A 19,055-nucleotide genomic window follows, 5' to 3' on the forward strand; every position below is an offset into this window, starting at 1 on the left:
TGTAGACTGAAAACCATCTGCATGGAAGTGATCATTGCTTAATTAGATTTGATGTTTCTCTGCATATCAAAATAAGTAATAAGGCTCACAGGCCAGCTAATGTTTACCCCAAAGTTTCAAAGGACATTTAAGATTGGATAGCTGAGGCACCTGTTATTATTTTTATTAAATCCTTAAATACTGGAAGGATGACAGAAAATTGAAAGTTGGTGACTAATGTTATTCTTTATTCTGGGAGATAAAAACTGTTCTACTTACTAGAGGTCCTCTACTGGTGGAAAAACTATGTAAAAGCCTGATAATGTATGCTTTGCAAAGTCACACAAAAAAACTTTTAAACTTTTGTTGGATGATCAACATAGAATCACCAGAGGAATTTTTCCTCTTACTAATATTTTGACATTCTTTAAAAAGATTATAACTCATGTAGATTAGGTTATGGGTGCAGACTTAGTTGATGGGAGTTTCTAGAAAGAAGTTGACATAGTGCCACATAAAAGGCTTACTGAAATTGAAACACAAGAAATCAGAGGATTTTATGAAAGGAGTTCTGTCAGAATGGATTAATCTGAATAGAATTGGTATTTAACAGATAAGTGTTTGAACCTTTGAACTTTTTAATTTACATGAGTTGTACAGATGAAGGAAAGGTCAACAGATTGTTTAAAAATGAGGATGACATTACAGTTCTGGAATGCTGCTGCCTGTGTGGAGGATACTGCTGCTTTACAAAATGATTTTAATTATTTTGTCAGTTGATCTAAAAAAATGACAGGTATTCTTTAATTAAAATAAGGTAATGAATGTGTGAAAACACAAGTTGATTATGAATATAATTGTGATGTGACTAACCTTTGCAGATTGCAAAAGAAAACATCTTGGTATTCTAGTTTATCAGTTATATAAGTCATCTAATCAACGTGACACGGCAATTAGAACTGTAGATAGAATCTACAGTAAAACAGAATTCAAGATTAAAGTAGTTATAATTTTAAGACAAGGAGAAATGAACACAAAATTTTGCATGGAAGGAGTCATTTTGAACTATAACGGTTTAATTTTTCCAACAATGTGGCTGGCCTTTGGAATTGACTGTTTGGCAATGTGGTAGATGCAGTTCATTTGAAAATTATAAATATTTCAATGATCATGTCTGCATTTGAGATTTGTAGAGTTTAATTTAACTTAGTGGCCATCATGGAATCTATATGGACCAAGAGATTCCCTTGTTGCCCTTTAATTTTATGATATGTTATATCAGTGTGAAAGGAAAAGATGAAAATCAGTTAATAGACAATCTCGATAAATATGTTCCTGCATGGAAGCTACAAGGCCACATTACAATTAAATGTACTTTTTTTATTAGAGACTACATGTTCTTTTTTATTACGCACAAACAAAAAATTAAAACTCACAGTTCATCTTTAATTGTATGCATAATAATAAATAAGAGTTTCACTAACTATACTTTAACTTTCACATTTCCTATATTTGTATAAGAATGATTACAAGTTTATTTTTCTAATTATTTTAAGATTCAATTTTACTCTCGTGGTGGTATGCATCTGTGATGGTGGCATTTTAATAAATAATCATACAAAAAACAATACCATTCTCCTAAAGTATCAGAAAGATTTATGTATCTAAATATTCAACCACTAAAACTTACCAACTTTTAGTTGATCACAAGAACAGTCTTTCTTGACACTGTATATGATCTCAGATGCAAAATAATGCTCCTCACCTTTGTAGAAATCGATTATTACATATTTTCCACAGACATATTCATGTCCTAGAAACAAAAATTATAATAAAGGAAATTAATGAGAGACTAATCGTATAATTTGAAAATGAAGTTAGCTCGGCGAGAAGCAGTCAGAAGATCTAAAAGCTTTAGATATTGCAGATTAAAATATATGAAAGAGTATTTACCAAAATGACACAATTTAAATTATTTGTTATTGTGTCAGGAAAAATTTCTAAAATAACAATTGCAGCCATTTTTCTCAGTATGTAACGCTTAGGTGAAATTTATTCTCATTGTTTTGAAATCACCTATTACATATTTTCCACAGACATATTCATATTGTAGAAAAAGTTATATAAAGAGAATAACTGAAAGATGATACATATAATTTGAAATTGAAGTTAATACTGAGAGAAGAATTAGGATCTAACAACTTTATATATTTCCCATTAAAAATTTTTCTAAATAGTATTTACCTAAATAATACATTTTGAAATTTTTGTAGTGTCGGGAAACAACTTTCTATAACAACAATGATATCCATTTTCTCATTATCTATAATTTTAAAATATTTTATATAACAATTAGTAAAATTTATTCTCATTGTTTTAGAATATTCAGAAAATAAGTTGTAGTTAAATAAGTAACAGAATTAAGTGATGACTTACTTGAACTAGGAAGTGCCTGGATGTCAATCTTCAAAACTAGGAAGACCATCACAACAAAATATTTATATATTGTTTTACAAGTAAATGTAAATATTTTTTATATAACTATCCCACAAGTGAATTAAAATGAAAAAGAAGCACGTATCTTAGCGGTGTCTGTATACAATTTATGCTTCAGAATAACTGCAGTCCAAGCTCAATGTTTTAATTTTGAGTGTATTAAAGATATTAATTTATTTCAACTTCCAGTTTTACTCTAGATGGTGTAATTTATAATAAATAAAGACCAAGTTTAAGTCTTTAAATATTTAGAGGAGTCTGTTATCCGTTCCTTTTCTATCATTTTATACCCAATATAAAGAAGTGCCAATAACCTGTGGTCTGTGGACCAAAATACCCATCGCTTATTGAGGATAATAAGCAAAATTATATACTGTCAGACACAATACTTATATAAAGCAGAAGCTAAGCATGGTTTCATTAAAGGAAAATGTATCAAACTGCAGTAAACACAGATTCAGATTTCCATACATCAAAAGATTTTAAGTGAGATGTAAAAATGCATGCAATGATTTTTGTTTGATCACTCTAATAAAAGAATCTGACAGAACATTGTGAAAAAGTAATCAGGTTCTTTTTCATTGACAATTTGTGAAAATGGTGCTCTATGAGAATACACTGATGAGTGAACATATAAACATAGTAAATTTTCTTATCATCATATTTGTTCTCTTGACAATGTGTAAACAGGGTAGTTTCCTGAGAAAAATATAAATTTTATGTCACTAAGTATAATTTGTGAACTTGTACTAAATTATTGCAGCATTTTTGTTTTTATCTTTAATGTTTACCTATACCAAGTTGATTTTAAATGAAAAATGCCTTATGAAATAAAACCCAGTAGCTTCCTACAAGCAAAATGAATGAATACATCTTTTTTGTCTTTATGTGTGATATAGCTGGTATCAAGCCCATTTCTGAATAAGTTCTATATGTGCCACTTGCAAATGGACAAGAAAATTAATATCTATCAACTGTTATATTTTATCCACAAAAGGACTCATAAATCACACACAAGAGAATGGTAGAGAAAACGAACTATGTTTAAGAAGATACATTTAAAAATAAATTACTTTCTTAAGTATATTTTTTCTTATATAAAATAGGCTGTCTGAAGTTGGGATCATTAATATGTTTCAGTAAATTATCTGCAATAGAAATGAAGTAGAAAGCTGATTTTAAGAATGTTGAATAAGATTAAACATTTTGTGAAAACAAGTAAAAAAAGATCATTAACTTGCAGAATGAAAATACTGGTTCAAAGCTGATTTAAGCTTTAGGTAAAAGTATTTTGTTTTCACATTTGATGGCTTCATCATTATCCAAGAAAACAATTTTGAAAACTTGACAGAAAAGTGTTTTTGTCAATGTTAATGGTAGAATGGTAAAAATTATTCTGAAATATATTACTTAATCCTAATTAATTGTTCTTAAATTGAAGTTAGTGAGCCTGTTTTCAAAACATTTCATTATAATGCATTTGATTTAATGTCATGTGCTTCTATAAATGAATACATTAATCAAATTATTTGAAAAGAAACTGGTGTTTATTCCAAACATTACAAAAGTAAAGAGATGTTTTTCATGTATCAATTATTATATATATTCAAAATATGAAGTAGTGAAACCGTCTTTAATACATTTGTTTACTTACAGTATACTAATAACTGTAAATTATACTTTAATATATATATATATGATAATTTATTCCTTAGTGATGCATATAAAGAAAACTATACTAAACACACAGAAAAAGCATTTTATAATAACTGAACTTACTGAAATCAAATGCACAAATACTTTTGCCTGGTTTTCGCTTATGTAATTGTGGCAGTTGAGACAGCAATAAGGTACTGAGGGACAATATATGAATTGACGAGATGGTTGGTAAGGTTTACATTCCTTTAGTTCATTTTCAATTTTTCTTCATTTCTTAAATTATAATTTATGAGATAGACCAGATCTGTCATTTGCATGACATCATATTTGTGGTAAGTTCTGATCCAAGGTCCTTTCATGCTCAGTAAGATATGTACACCTAAAAGAAATATATTAATAAATGATAATGTAATCCATGATTATGAGAAAACCCACTTATAGAAAAAATTATATATGTAAAAGGCTGGTATGGATAGAGCAGCTACTTAGAGGAGCGAACAACTTTTAGACTTTCTTCTGGCGTTGACCCGAAGAAGGTCAAAACGTTGTTCACTCCTCTATAGTGCTTCTCTGCTCATCCAGCCATTTTACACATAAAATAACATAAATAAATTTCAACATATAATGTAAAATATATTAAATAACATTATGCAGAGAAACCCTATGCCATTAAACCTTACAAATCTATTTTGATCAATGACAAATACCCCGTTTACACTGTTCACAGTTTTTATTTCATGAAAAATAAGTTATGTTTTTCTTTACAAAAATGTGGTGTATCAGTCATTTCTGGTGGTCACAACATAGTTGAAAGTTTAGTTAGGTATGTTTAATTACAACACAGTAATAAAATTTAATAAATTATTACATATATGAGGAAGTATTATTCACTATAGAAGTGAGATAAATATTGCAATTAATTAATTTTAGTAATTAAATTATTTTTCTAAAACAACATTCAGTAGAGGTTTATCTATTCTACATAAGTATAGAATCATTTTTCTAGAAGTGCTGATGTTTCTATTTGTACACATGATTATTAGGGCATATCTAGACATTAATATTTTAAAACTCGCTAATTTTTGCATTAAGATAACTGTATTTAGATTGCCAGAGTGTTAAGTATGAAATTCCACAGAGTTTTTGCTTCCATTAATATAAGAAAGTGGTTTGGTTCCAGGCCTTATATCTCATGGGTTTAACTTATTGCTTTTTCCTTCTTAGTGGTATCAATTAAAAGAAGCATGTACTTCAGATGAGTATCAGCTTCTAAATTTTAAAGCAAAATGATGTATTGGAAACTTTCTCTTATATCATATAATTGTAGAGCTTGCTATAAATTAAATGTTTTGATGCTCTGCAACTCATTCTATACATGGTAGGCTAAACTGTTATTATTGTAATGCTAGATATATAAGGTATAAAACTGATGCTTTAGGGTACTGTTCTAAGCAGAGGATTTTGATCTAATGGAAATAACTCGGACTTTGTTAAATGTAGACAATTTTGATTAAATGAATTTCTTTGATGTACAAGGTTATGGGTTGTTTAGTAGAAACAAAGTATGAAAAGGTAGGGTGGTGGTGGATTTATATGCAGAATATTTGTTAAAGTTTGTGCAAGCTGAGGATATCAAAACTACGACAAAAAAGGTATAATTTATTTTTGTTTCTGTCAGCGGATGTAAGGAGGAAAAAAAGGCTTTTAGTAGAAATTTAATATAGACAATCAGTTGAAACTGATGGAATTTATAAGAAATTCTAGAATAAGGTATAGAATTCTACTGTGAATGAGTTAATAATTATAGAATATTTTAACTTTAAGCATAGAGAATAGGAAATGTTTGATTGAAATAATGAGGGAGACAGGTTTTAAGAAAGGCTACTGAATTGTTTTGTTCAACAATTGGTAACATTAGAGAATCTCTCGAAGAACAATGCCAATGTAGTTTTAGTATTAAGTTCTAATAAAGAAATGATTGTTAGGTTGTATATTAGGATGCAAATGATCTTTGCTTTATTAGATTTCATGTGTTATATGCATAAGGGGATAAGGAAGAGTGAGATTTTGGTTCCAACTTTCAAAGGATAAATTCTGTACAGCTGAAATAATAGAAGATGCTGATGAAAAGTGGAATAGTTTTTGAAATAAATTCCAAAATATTCATTACAAACATGGTCCTGAGAGCAGGAAAATGTTGACTTCAAGTGAAAAAATATATTTGATCACAAAATCCAATGTGTATATAAAATTTCTTTAGACAATAGGATATCAAATTCGAATCAAAATTCTAGATAATTCTCTTTTTTATCAAAATCTACACATGATGTTTGAATTACTTTAAGATACAACTGATAAGACAATTCTTTTATCCTCTGTTTCTTACTATACAGTCTGTGATAGATGCACCCAATGTTTCTTGAACTTTAAATAACTGTTTCCTTTTTATAAAAACCAACACAAATGGAGTCAAATACTTTAGAACACACTGTGGCAAGACAAATTATTCTCCTTCTCTCTGTAAATTGTGAAACCCACTTTAAATATCACCTGCTTAGTGTAAACTAAAAATCACGCTATCTAATATTACTTTCACTAATTGACTGTTTTTTATTTAATTTCTTTAGAAATCACCCATCATGATTAAACTGCAAATTACTTGGTCTAGATCTGTCTAATTATCTCTTACATAACTGGCTTTTCTCTACTTCATTTGCACTCACTAGTTACTTATATATGTTGTTCACTGATGCCTCAAATTTGCTATAACCTATTTGATGTTATAACAGAACAATGGTCACTTAATGTGAATACTGAAGATTCCTATTTTATGTATTCAATATCACTAAAACTTCATACAACAATCTAACTTCATGCACAGCATGTGACTCATATGTAGTTATGTAATGAAATCTGTTACAATTAATGCTTTTAAAACAATCAACTTTGAACACTCCTGTCATAAAACTAAACAATGATTAAATGTTACATCACAAAATAAATTAAATAATAACTCTTACACTAAACACTTTTGTACATTCAAGAATAAGGCTCTTTCACTAAAATATTTAAATAATGTTTTGCACTGTATACAAAGAATGGTCTTCGTTCATATAACAAGTCTCCTCATATAACCTATATAAACATTTACAGTTCATTTCTCAGTCTCTCCCTGCATAGGACTTCACCTTTACAGTATAGGATACTGCAGTTTTATCAAAAATTCTAAATAATTCTATTTTTTTTAATCAAAAGTCCATATATGCAGATTCAATTACTTTACAATCCAAGTGATAAGACTTATTATTTGTCTTTATCTTCTTTTCTTGGAATACAAGTCAGTAATATTTCACTTAAGTTGCCCTGTAGGTTACCATACTAAGTACACACTTTGATAAAACTAATTATTCTCTTTACCTCAAGTAAACTGTAAAATCCACTTTAAAATATCACCAGTTCTGGTTTATCACTGACACCTTGGTTAACTTCAAGTTTTCTTTTGCTAACTAATTTTCTGATTGAACTGCATTTGTCTGACCTTTACTAAACTTAACTTGCAAAAACCACCTATGTTACTGATGTCTTGAGAATTACCAAATATTTGAGCAGCATGACATCAGCAATATTAGTAAAACCTATTCAACAACGTAATTGCAAACATAATGTACAATTCTGAATTATGTAACCAAACTTGTTTCAACTATTGCTCCTAAAATGGTCAAATTTAAACTATCTTGCCACAAGAAACTAAATAATCATTGAATACTAACTCACAAAATAAATAAACAATGACACCCACACTAAACAATCTTATATGTACAATAATTTTAAAATATGTGGATTATGTGATGCCCTTTATTTACCATAGATGTGATATGTTGGTGATAAATAAATCTGGCCTCTATATAGAAAACCCTCACAATATAAGCATCTAGGCTATCTGTATCCAAACACTGATAAAATGTAACAAGTAGAATATAATTATATGTGAAAAAAGTAAAAAATTAAATAGAAGTAAAAAAAACACAATGGTCTGAAAAAATTAAAAACACATAAAGTTGAATAGTGTCACCATCACTTACATTAGAGTTAAACCCTTTAAAAAAAACATGTCTAAAATGGTGCCACCACTCACACTTTCGTAATGATAACACAAAAGTAAAATGTGAAAAATTGTAACTTGAGTGTTCAGGTCCCATGAGAGATAATAATGAGTTAAAGAATAATAATCAATGTGTAAACTTACACAAGACAACTTTCTTTCTCTTATTCTTATAAAACTAGAGCTGAAGAACAACTGTAGATTTGATCTAGAAAAGCTTATGAATTTGCTTATGTCAACTGATTATCAACAGATATTGGACATGCATGGCTGTGAATATCAATGTGGCCAGGTATCCAGAAAAGCTAGATGAAAACAGTGGAAAGTGGGCCAGTCATTTCTGAATATCAACAAAAACAGGATGAGAACTTGTATTAAGCAATTCTAGACCCAATAGAGAGTTAAAATAGCAAGTGTAAGTACAACATGTAGTTTACTGCTTAGCTTCTTTGTGATCAAAAAAAAAGCATACAATTTGGCAGTAAAGAGAGAAACTGTAAAGGGGTGTCCTGTAAGCAATTACCACCAAGTCACAAAAAACAATGGCAGAGCCAAAGAGACACAATTTCAAACTAGCTAAAAAAATAGGAACAGAAGAATGTTTTAAACGATGTTTATTAAAGAGAAGACAGTACTTCCAATGAGAAGAATCTGCCTTTCTCAGGTGACTCAAAGAAAAGTGAAAGGTGGATATCATAATGAGCCATGGCAGGATGGGTTGATCATTGGATTGAGCAATGTCACCTACGTAATAATTCAGCCAGATGTTCTGCAATATGAAGGCCAAAAGGAAGAATGACAGACTGTTTATTCTAAAATAGCACACGTGACCAAATCATCTTCCTCCTTCTCATCCTGATGAAAAAAAAAAAATCAGAAAGCAACAGTAGGTTTAATATGGAAAAGCCTGTTATAACACTGTTGTCTTCAAGCCAAATGCCAATTGGTGCAAAGCTGAGCATTGAATAGAAGTCCACACATAAGGGACAGGTACAGTTGTGATGGCACCAATGCAGACAGACTACTGTTGTATCAGCAAGCTCATTCTCACAAATACCAATGTGGCCAGGTATCCAGAAAAACTGTACTGAAACAGAAGATAAACAAAAACAGGCTAGTACTTGTAGAACATTGATAAGAACAGGGTGAGAATTAATATTAAGCAATTCCAGGGCTAGTAGCCACATAAGAGAGTGAGATTATACGGTATAATTAGTCCACTGCATAGTCTCTACATGATCTAGGAAATGGCATCAAATTTACATACTAAATTAAATAAATATTTTTCATTCAATTAGTTTCAACTCTAATGTTCTTATTATATATGTAAAATGGCTGGTTTAGGTAGAGAAAACTCTATGTAGAGGAGTGAACAACGTTTTGACCTTCTTGGTCATCTTCAGGTTAAAAAAAAAAGAAAGAGGTAACTGACTGATAGCTGACCACATGCTTGAAGGCAGTTGTGTAATGAGTGTAGGAATGTAGAGGGCATGCTTAGATGTTGGATTATATTTATTAATATAGGTATAATGGTGTTCCTTTATATTGGTTTATTTTGGGCTTGAGCTGTTGTATAAGAAAGGCTTCTTTAATTTTGCATTTATTTAGGTTTGTTTCTTTATTTAGTATTTGAGTGTTTTCTATGGTTACGTTGTGTTTATTTGATCTGCAGTGTTCAAAAAGTGTGAAGGTGACTTTTTGTGTTCTTTGAATCTGGTTTCCATTATTCTACTTGTTTCTTCAATATAGAAGTCGTGACAGTTATCACATTGTATTTTATAAATAATGTTGGTGTTGTATTTGCCATTGTCAGTGTAGTTTTTACATAGTATAGACCTTAGTTTTGTGCCTGGTTTTTGAATAAATTTGGTATTAACTGGAATGTCATATTTTGTTACTAGTTTTGCCAAATGTTGGTTATTTTTCTGCTGATGTCGAGAATATATGGTATGCAGCAGTATGTAGTTTAGTGATTTTTTAAATCGTGGGGTATATTCACTTTTGCTAGTTGATTTTGCATTTCATCTAGGTATGTGCATATTATGTTTTCTATAGTTTGTGGAGGAAATTTATTGATATTAATGAAGTATTGTTTTATTTTGTTTAATTCATCGTTAATTTTATCTGGTGAGCATAGTTTTATGGCTGTGTTTATTTGGTTTCTTAATATGTTGAGTTTTTGTTTTGTTTCATGTGCTGAGTCCCAAGGAATGTATTGTCCAGTATGGATGATTTTTCGGTGGATTTCTGTTTTAAATTGTGTATCGGTTCTTGTAATTTTGAGGTTAAGAAATGATGTTTGTTTGCTTTCTTCCTGCTCACATATAAGGATAATGTGATTGAAAAAATTAAGTGTGTGTTCTGTAAATGTGAGTCCCACAATCATGTCATCTACATATCTGTACCAGTATAGTGGTGGATGTAATGCTGTGTTAATTGTTTGTGTTTTAGCTTGTGTCATAAAAGTATTGGCTAGAACTGGTGATGATGGATTGCCCATGCTTTGGCCATTTGTTTGCATATAATTGTGGTTGTTGAACATGAAGTTTGTCTTCATCGTGGTGAATTCTATGAGGGTTGCTAATTGGTTGCTGAAAATGCCTATTGATGGGTTAGGGTCTTGGATATAGAGTTCTAAGGCTGTCTTGCAGACTTCAGCAGTTGGGACTTCTGTAAAGAGGGATATGACATCGAAACTGGCTATTAAGGCTTTATGATTAAGTTCATTAAGGTTAGATTTGAAATTAAAAGTGTCTTGATAAATGAGCTGGCTGGTGTTACATATTTGGAGAATGCCCATACTATGTATTTACCAAGATTGTAATTAAATGATTCATACGTGGACATTATTAGTCGTAGTGAACAACCTGGTTTATAAGGTTTGGGGATGCCATATATTTGTGGTGTGCGTGAGACAATCTTGCGCGCAGGTAAGATTAAAGTGTTTTTGAAATTATGTTGGCTTTTTTCATTTTTAGTAGTATTTTGTTTAGTTGCATTTTGTGTGTATTTGTTGGATTTGTGTGTATTGGTTTAAATTTGTTTGTGTTTGATAAAATATTTTTCATTTTTTGGATGTATTCATTCGTGTTCATTATGACTATAGCATTTCCTTTATCTACTTTTAGAATTTTAATGTTTTTGTCCTGCTTTAGGTTTTTAATGGAATTAACATATCTTTTTGTAAGGTTGTTTTTTAGTTTTCTGTTTTATGAATTATGTTGATGGTTTTGTGAGAAAATTCTTTGAAAAAATCGTTTAAGATGTTGTTTTTAGGTGTTTCTGGAAAATATTAATTTTTTAATTTTTCTGGGAAGTGTGGCTGTTGGATGTCAGTAGAATTGTCGAAGTTGTCTTCTTTCTGTTGGTTGTTTTTGTTTTCTGTGGAAAGTATCACAAGCCTCCTGGCTAGGTCTTTTAAACATGTTTTAATTTCTAAGGTTGAAATGTACCTAGGTGCTATTGTGAAGTTGAGTCCTTTGTTAAGTAGATATATCTGGTCTGTGTTTAATTGTCGGTCCGATCTGTTAATTTTGAGTTAGTCAACGGTTTGTCTTGTTGGAGTCTTTCTGTTGTTTGCAGCTTTGTTTTTCTAGTTTTTTGTTGTGGCAGATCTTTTTTGTCCCTGTCATTCCTAGTGTTAATTTGGTTGATGTTTCGTTGTATAAGTCTGTAAATCTCTGGTTTAATGCAGCATGCCAGTTGATGATCTAGGTTCATTTTTTGTTTCTGTAAGTTATGTAGTTCATTGTATTTCGTGTTCAACATGGCTTAAAGTAGTTTTTTCTGTACATTTTGGATAATATTTGTGCACTGTTTAAAGTTTTTCGATATTTTTACTTTTACAAAGTTAAAGGTTAGTTGTTCCTTTCTACATTCTTGAATGAAATAGATGTCATTTCTTCTGTTGATAATTTTTTGGTTTAAGTTTCTTAGTTTCTTTAAAATCGTATGAGTGTGTACTGTTTATAGTGGTATTATGTTCAGACATAATGGTTACACAGATAAGTACAAATACATAAAGAAAACACAAAGACTTACACTTTGCCGTGATGAAATAATAATCTGTGATGATGAGAAAACCCACTTGTAGAGAAAAATATATATATAAAACGGCTGGTATGGGTAGAGAAAACTCTGTCGAGGAGTAAACAATGTTTCGATCTTTTTCAGTCATCATCAGGTTCACAAAGAAAGAAAGACGTAACTGATCAATAGCTGACCACATGTTTGAAGGGGTTGTGTAACTGAGTGAAGGAATGTAGAGGGTAAGCTTAGATGTTGGATTATATTTATTGATATAGGTATAAAGGTGTTCCTTTGTATTAGTTTATTTTGAGCTTGAGTTGAAGTAAAAGAAGGTCAAAACGTTATTCACTCCTCTACATAAAGTTTTCTCTACTCATACCAGCTGTTTTTACATATACATTTTTCTCTACAAGTGGGTTTTCTCATCATCATCGTCCTTATTTCTTTTTATGTATAACTTTGTTTGTTATTTTATTAATTTAATGGTAATATATACAGCATGGATTGAAAAAATGAGATAAAAACATTATTTATTTCTCATACAATATAATCTAGATTTAATTGTTTAAACATTCATCTATTAAAACTCACCAGCTTCCAGCTGATCACAAGAGCAGTCCTTTTTTACACTGTAGCTGATCTCAGAAGAAACATCATACTCATTACCTTGGTAGAATTTACCAATTTCAAACTTTCCACAAGAATATGGATATTCTAAAAATAAAAGTGATAACAGTTTTATGATAAGTATAATTTCAATATAATTAGGTGTAAAATAAATAATTTGAAAAAAAAAAGCTACATAAATTTGAAAAAGCATCAGAAATGAAATTTTAAATTTATATTTTTAGGTAGTATTAGTTGAAGTGACACTACTTAATCTCTTAATTTTATGAACAGAAACCAGGGGGATGGAGGGTATATATACTCCCCTTCATTTTAGGTGAGGGGTATGGTGCATACAATCATCCCCCCTACAGTTTGGTCTGTTGAATTGTTTTATTGCATTACAGGCCTACAAATTGTGCGTTTGTTCTTGTGATTCTCGTGTTCTTACTAATCGAATTACATAATTAGGCCTAGATGTAGGCCTTTTCAGTAGCCGAAATATACATCTTTAATATAGGTGTGCTTACAGGCTTAAGCATACATGCAGGTATCGTGACAACAAGATTACTCTGTGACTGCATGTTTACAGCTTTCAGGTTCATGTAATCAGAGATTACCAATTTGCAAATTGAACAGTCCACATAAGTGGTTGCAAAAACCATCCCCCACATTGGGTGTAAAATTCCCCTGACAGAAACAACTGATTCATGCTACTATTAAAGCAAATTGTATTACAAATTCAAAATACATACGTAAAAAATTTTAATAGCAAAAATAACAGTCATATCTCTCTATGAGCATATACCTGTAAAGTATTTCATAATATGATTATGTGGAATTTATTCTTATTATGTTAGGAGATTCAGAAAAATATGGGTGTATTTAAAGGGGTTAAACAATTATATGTGATAACATACCTGAGCCAGGAAGTGTTGTGATGTAAATCTTCAGAACTAAGAAGATCAACACATATAAGGATATCAATAGTTTTGTAATTAAAACTTACATTAGGCTCAATATCAATGGACAAAATACTTTTGGATAACCAGAAATGTATTTATTACGAAGTCATATAAAACAAATTATTAAATATCAAACACATGCATATCTTAACATTATTTATGCTTCATTTATGCTTCAAAGTAGAACAAGTCTGAACATTCAAAACATTCCAAGGAGTTTTAGTTCATTAATTTGCTGTCTTTTACAGTCAACCTAGAGAAGTGATCATAAACTAAACAGTCTGGATGAAAATAATGATATTTTTGCCAAGCACGTTATTTATTGTTGAGTCTGATATTCATAACTTAAAATAAATTAAACACAGTTTGGTTACAGGGTCAAGGTAAAACAGACATATGATATGAGAGGAAAACTCATAGACAAATACAAATACTTTTTTTAAAGATGTTTAATCAGCCACATGCAAAACAGAATCATCTTTACTAAACTTATTCAAATATTTCACTAAAATATGAGAAACAAACTGATTTTTTTTCCTATGAATCAAAATAACCATACAAAATATTCTTAAGAAAGTAAATATATTCTTTCAAATAGCAATTTGTGCAAATTATGCCCTTTGAAGACACACATGTGACTGAAAGTAAAGCTTCAATTCTTATGTAAAACATAAAATACACTGTCATGATCATGAAACAAACTTAATGGTTTAAAACAAATTATAATTTTGTAACCAATAATTGCCCTTTCTCTTTAAGCACTAACAAGATGTAGTTCTCTTTTTCCAAGAAAAGGGGGAAAATATTTAATCTAATAAAATTAACAAACTCATCATAAGTTACTGCATTATTTCTGTTTCTTTGTTTAATGTTTATCTACAACTGATTTTCTCTTCAAATGCAAATTATCCTACAAAACAAAATCTTAAACTTCCTTCAAGCAAAAACCAGTTTACAATTCTTTGATCACATTCAAACATTACATAGAATGTTGTACTATAATTTTGTTCACAAGAATATGTCATTTGAGAATTTATTAAGAAATTGATTGTTATAAATATCTAGGCTTTACATTTAACTTAAAACCTTCATACAGACCTTCCTCAAGAGAACAGAAGAAAAACAAACTTTTACAGGGAAAATTTTAGAAATAAATTATTTTCACTAGTATATTTTGCTTTATATAAAAAATTCTGAAGTTCTTTAATATTTTTCAATAATAATGATAGCATCATTATCCATAAAAATAACTGTGTTGAAATGATAGGAATTTTGAGTAATATTAAAGGTATAATAGTAAAATATTTTCAAGTATATTTATAGATCCTTTATTTCCATTTTATAGTACCTAAAAAAAAAAATGTTAAATGTTTTAAAACACTAGTTAATAATAAATTTGCTTTGATGTCATATCCCATCTGTTGCTAACTATGAAAATATTAATATGAGTATTTACAACTAAAGTGATGTTTATTCTAAATATTACAAAGGCAAAGAGATATCTTTCCATGTATTAGTTATATGTATTTAAAATATGAAGTAGTGAAGCCATATTCATAATATATGTTGACTTATAATATGCTGATAACTCTAAATTATATTTAAACACTGATATTTAATCATTTCATCATTAGTTATGTACACTGTTGGCCAAAATCTTAAGGTCAATGAACTTAAAGAAAAAATATGCATTTTGTGTTGTTAGACTAAACCACTTATTTGAGTAGAGCTTCAAAAGATGAAAATGAGAAGAGAAAATAAAAATAAAAAACTTTTTTTAGCATTTAATAGGGAAAATGTAAACACTATGAAATTAGCATAAATAATAGCTGGTCAAAAGTTTAAGACCATACCAAAAATAAGTCCTAAACAGGGTAGGAAATACCCAACAAGAGGTTTCAATAGTGAGTTGCACAGCTGTAATTGCAAATAACTGCAAACATTTGCTATGGCATGGTCAATATAAGCATTTGCAGGAGGCTGGATGGAATATTATTCCAAGTGGTGAAGATGGCTTCACAAAGATCATGCACTGTTTGGAATTGATGTCCATTTCTATTGACTTCCCTTGCCATCCACCCCCAAACATTTTCAATGGGGTTCAGTTTGGGCGAACACACTGGATGGTACAAAAGAATCACGTTATTCGCCATGAAAATGTTCTTTGTCCTGTAGGCATTGTGGATTGCAGCATTGTCCTGCTGAAAGATCCAGTCATTTCCACACAAGTGAGGGCCTTCAGTCAATAAGGATGCTCTCTCCAACATGCCAATGTAGCCATCTGCTGTTTGACACCCCTGTATAATATGAAGCTCCATTGTTGCATGGAAGGAGAAAACATCGCAAATCATGATGGAACCTCCTCCACTGTGTCGGGTAGATAATGTCTCCGCTTGGATATCCTTATCATGCCAGTAACGTTGGAAGCCATCTGGACAATCCAGGTTAAATTTTTTCTCACCCAAGAACAAAACCTTCTTCCACTTTTCTACATCCCATGTTTGGTGCTTCTCAGCAAAGTTTAATGGAGCTGTTTCGTAGTGTGAAAAGAGGCATGGCCTTTGAAGACGTTTACAGTTTTTAAAGCCTTTCTTTCACAGATGCCGTCTTATTGTTCTTGATTAAGGGCCTTAATCTGGTTCGATGGTCGGCTGGTGTCTTGCCGGACAACTCGTTTAATCCTCCTACTTAATGCCAGCAAAATTTTCTTGGACTGACCACTTAAAATTCTCATTCCGTATCCCTCAAGGTCTTTTAAGAAATTTGCAACAGCAGTTTTACTTTGCCCAATCTCACCAGAGATGCGCGTTGAGAGGACCTTGTTTCTGCAGCTCGACAATTCTGTCACTTTCAAACTCTGCCAACTTTTACCCAATGTAACACAGGAGATGTCAGTGGAAGATGTTGACAATACTAAATCTTGAACACAAATGACTAAATTGCATTACACGTTTACCGATTAATGCTTCATTTCAGTATGGTCTTAAACTTTTGACCAGTTAGGCTCATTTCACAGTGTTCCCATTCTCCATATTAGATGCTAAAACAGTTTTTATTTTTATTTTCCTTTTTTTGTATTTTCATCTATCGAAGTTCTACTCAAATGAGTGGTTGAGTCTAACAATGCAAAATGCATACTTTTTCTTCATGTTCATTGACCTTAAGATTTTGGCCAGTAGTGTATATAAACAAACAATATAAAATATACAGGCAAAATGTTTTGTAATATCAAACTTACTAAAATCAAATGTACAAATAATTTGCTCCAGTTTATAATCTAAGTCATTAAGGCAGTTGAAACAGGAATATGGATCTGAAGGACAACGAATCAATGGTTCACTTGTAAAAGGAACTGGTGGTGGATAAGTAACAGGTAGTATGTAAGATTCACAATACTTCAGTTTATTTTCAATGATTCCTTTATTTCTTGAATTGTAATTTACAAGGTAGGCTACATCTTTCATGTATGTAATGCCATATTTGGAACCTACTTTGCTCCAAGAACTTTTCACACTCAGCAAAATATATACACCTGAAAAAATATATTAATAAATTTGTAGTTGTAATATAAAATACATAACACCACATTGCTTATAAAACACTATGCCATCTGACCAATGAGAAACAATTTATTAGATCCTATAAATGTATTTAGGTCCTTGTCAAATAACATATTTATATTGTTCTGTTTTTCATTATATCAAATGTAAGCTGATATGTTTAGCTTTATTCACCACAAAACTGTTTTATACTAGCCATGTTTAGTAGTAACAACATATACGTAAATTTATTTAAGTATAAATAATTATTGCATAACAATATACTTTAATAAATTAGCAGAATGTAGTACTACACAGTGCAAATACATCAAAATGAGACATATGTATTTAAGGTAGAGTCTCATGCAACCATCATGCCATCCTCTCTGAACCACTAAGAAGGTTGCAAGCATTGAAATACAGTATAAGTGTATGCTTTTTGACAATTGAGATTTTCAACCTTTGGAAAGTGTTGGGTTGCATTTAATAGGTATTGTCAGGAAAAAAAAGGTACACCTAGTTTCTTTTGGTTTTAGAAAGTTAAATGTAGTAGCTTGTAATGCTGTTTGTTCTTTACCAGAAATAATAGACAAATATATGGATGAGTTAAATTACTGCATTGTTTTAAAGTCAGGCTTAAAACTGAAACTAGTAAAATGTTTGCTCATGTGCACAAATGTTAGATTTTTTGATCAAATTGTTGTGAGATTATCTCTACAGACTTAAATAAAAGATAGTTGTGATGAGAACTGGCCTCAGCCCATGATGAAACAAGAAATTCCCAGTTCTATGACAAGGTTATCAAAACAGTAGCAGAGTTGTTGGCCCTCATGAAAGGAAGAGCATTTTGGATGAAGTAAAAGTGTAATCAGACATTCCAATTTCTCTTGTGCTAATCTCTCCTGAGAAAACACCATGTTCTTGGACACTAGCACTACAGATAATATAGTCCAAGTAGTGTTATCGCGAATACAGGATGGATTGGAATCCGTAATTGCATATATTAGGTTTATGCTCACAGTTCCTAAATGCAGATGCTGTGCAATGAAGAAAAAGCTGCTTGCAGTATTTATATTCATAAAACTATTACCATTATTTGAATGACAGGAAGTTCACCATTTGGGTGGATCACACTTTACTAAAGAGCTTAGCAAACTTCAGAAACCCAGAGGAGATAATAGTATATTAGATAACAATAGTGCAAGAATGTGACTTTGATATTGTTCATTACCTGGAACTGTATCACAAAAACACAAGCTGCCTCACCACATAATGCAGTTGTGTCCCTTTGTGGAATGTAGTGACTTTGAACATCACACAGTAGTTGAAGCCCTGTCCAATTTATTCATAGCAAATGTAAACCATAAAGAAGAATAATCCACAGGCAGATGTATGGCAAAATTTGCACTTCAGTAAATCTTGGATGACCAATTGAAGTAATCCTGGCTAGCATGGGTATTCCTTGCTGTCCTTCAAAGTCAAACCTGAGTAATACTAATAGATGAACAAAGACAGAATCACCTATCCTGTGAAACCTGTTTCAGTAGTTAAAATGCATGAATGTGTGCTATACTGTCATTGTTAACTCATGAAACATAGTATTCCTATAGTGTTGCAGCTAGTAGTCTCCAGTGCTCTGTGGCAAGAAATACTCAATAGTTTGTGCAGACTGGAGGTAAC

At 30.8% G+C, this 19,055-nt stretch overlaps 1 protein-coding gene and 1 pseudogene across 1 annotated transcript; both read right to left on the minus strand.

Annotated features, from left to right (window-relative positions):
- Window positions 1-2,464, minus strand: part of LOC143242337 (uncharacterized) — a 43,295-nt pseudogene extending 40,831 nt beyond the window's left edge.
- Window positions 2,465-4,379: 1,915 nt separating this feature from the next.
- On the minus strand, window positions 4,380-17,363 carry LOC143242338 (uncharacterized). Its single transcript, XM_076485697.1, has 4 exons — window positions 17,075-17,363; window positions 13,792-13,827; window positions 12,857-12,979; window positions 4,380-4,513 (listed from the first exon to the last, which is right to left on the minus strand). Exons 1-4 carry the CDS (start codon window positions 17,298-17,300, stop codon window positions 4,380-4,382), a joined length of 519 nt encoding a protein of 172 aa, XP_076341812.1. The 5' UTR covers window positions 17,301-17,363.
- Window positions 17,364-19,055: the final 1,692 nt, after the last annotated feature.

This window comes from Tachypleus tridentatus, unplaced genomic scaffold (assembly GCF_004210375.1).
Source record: "Tachypleus tridentatus isolate NWPU-2018 unplaced genomic scaffold, ASM421037v1 Hic_cluster_2, whole genome shotgun sequence".
NCBI classification, from domain to species: domain Eukaryota; kingdom Metazoa; phylum Arthropoda; class Merostomata; order Xiphosura; family Limulidae; genus Tachypleus; species Tachypleus tridentatus.

Coding starts and splice junctions, on each gene's coding strand:
- LOC143242338 (XM_076485697.1), bottom strand. CDS start 17,300: ATGAAAGATGTAGCCTACCTTGTAAATTACAATTCAAGAAATAAAGGA. Junction 13,828..17,074: donor TATTTGTACATTTGATTTTA/GTAAGTTTGATA, acceptor TGATCTTCTTAG/TTCTGAAGATTTACATCACA. Junction 12,980..13,791: donor CACAACACTTCCTGGCTCAG/GTATGTTATCAC, acceptor TTTTATTTTTAG/AATATCCATATTCTTGTGGA.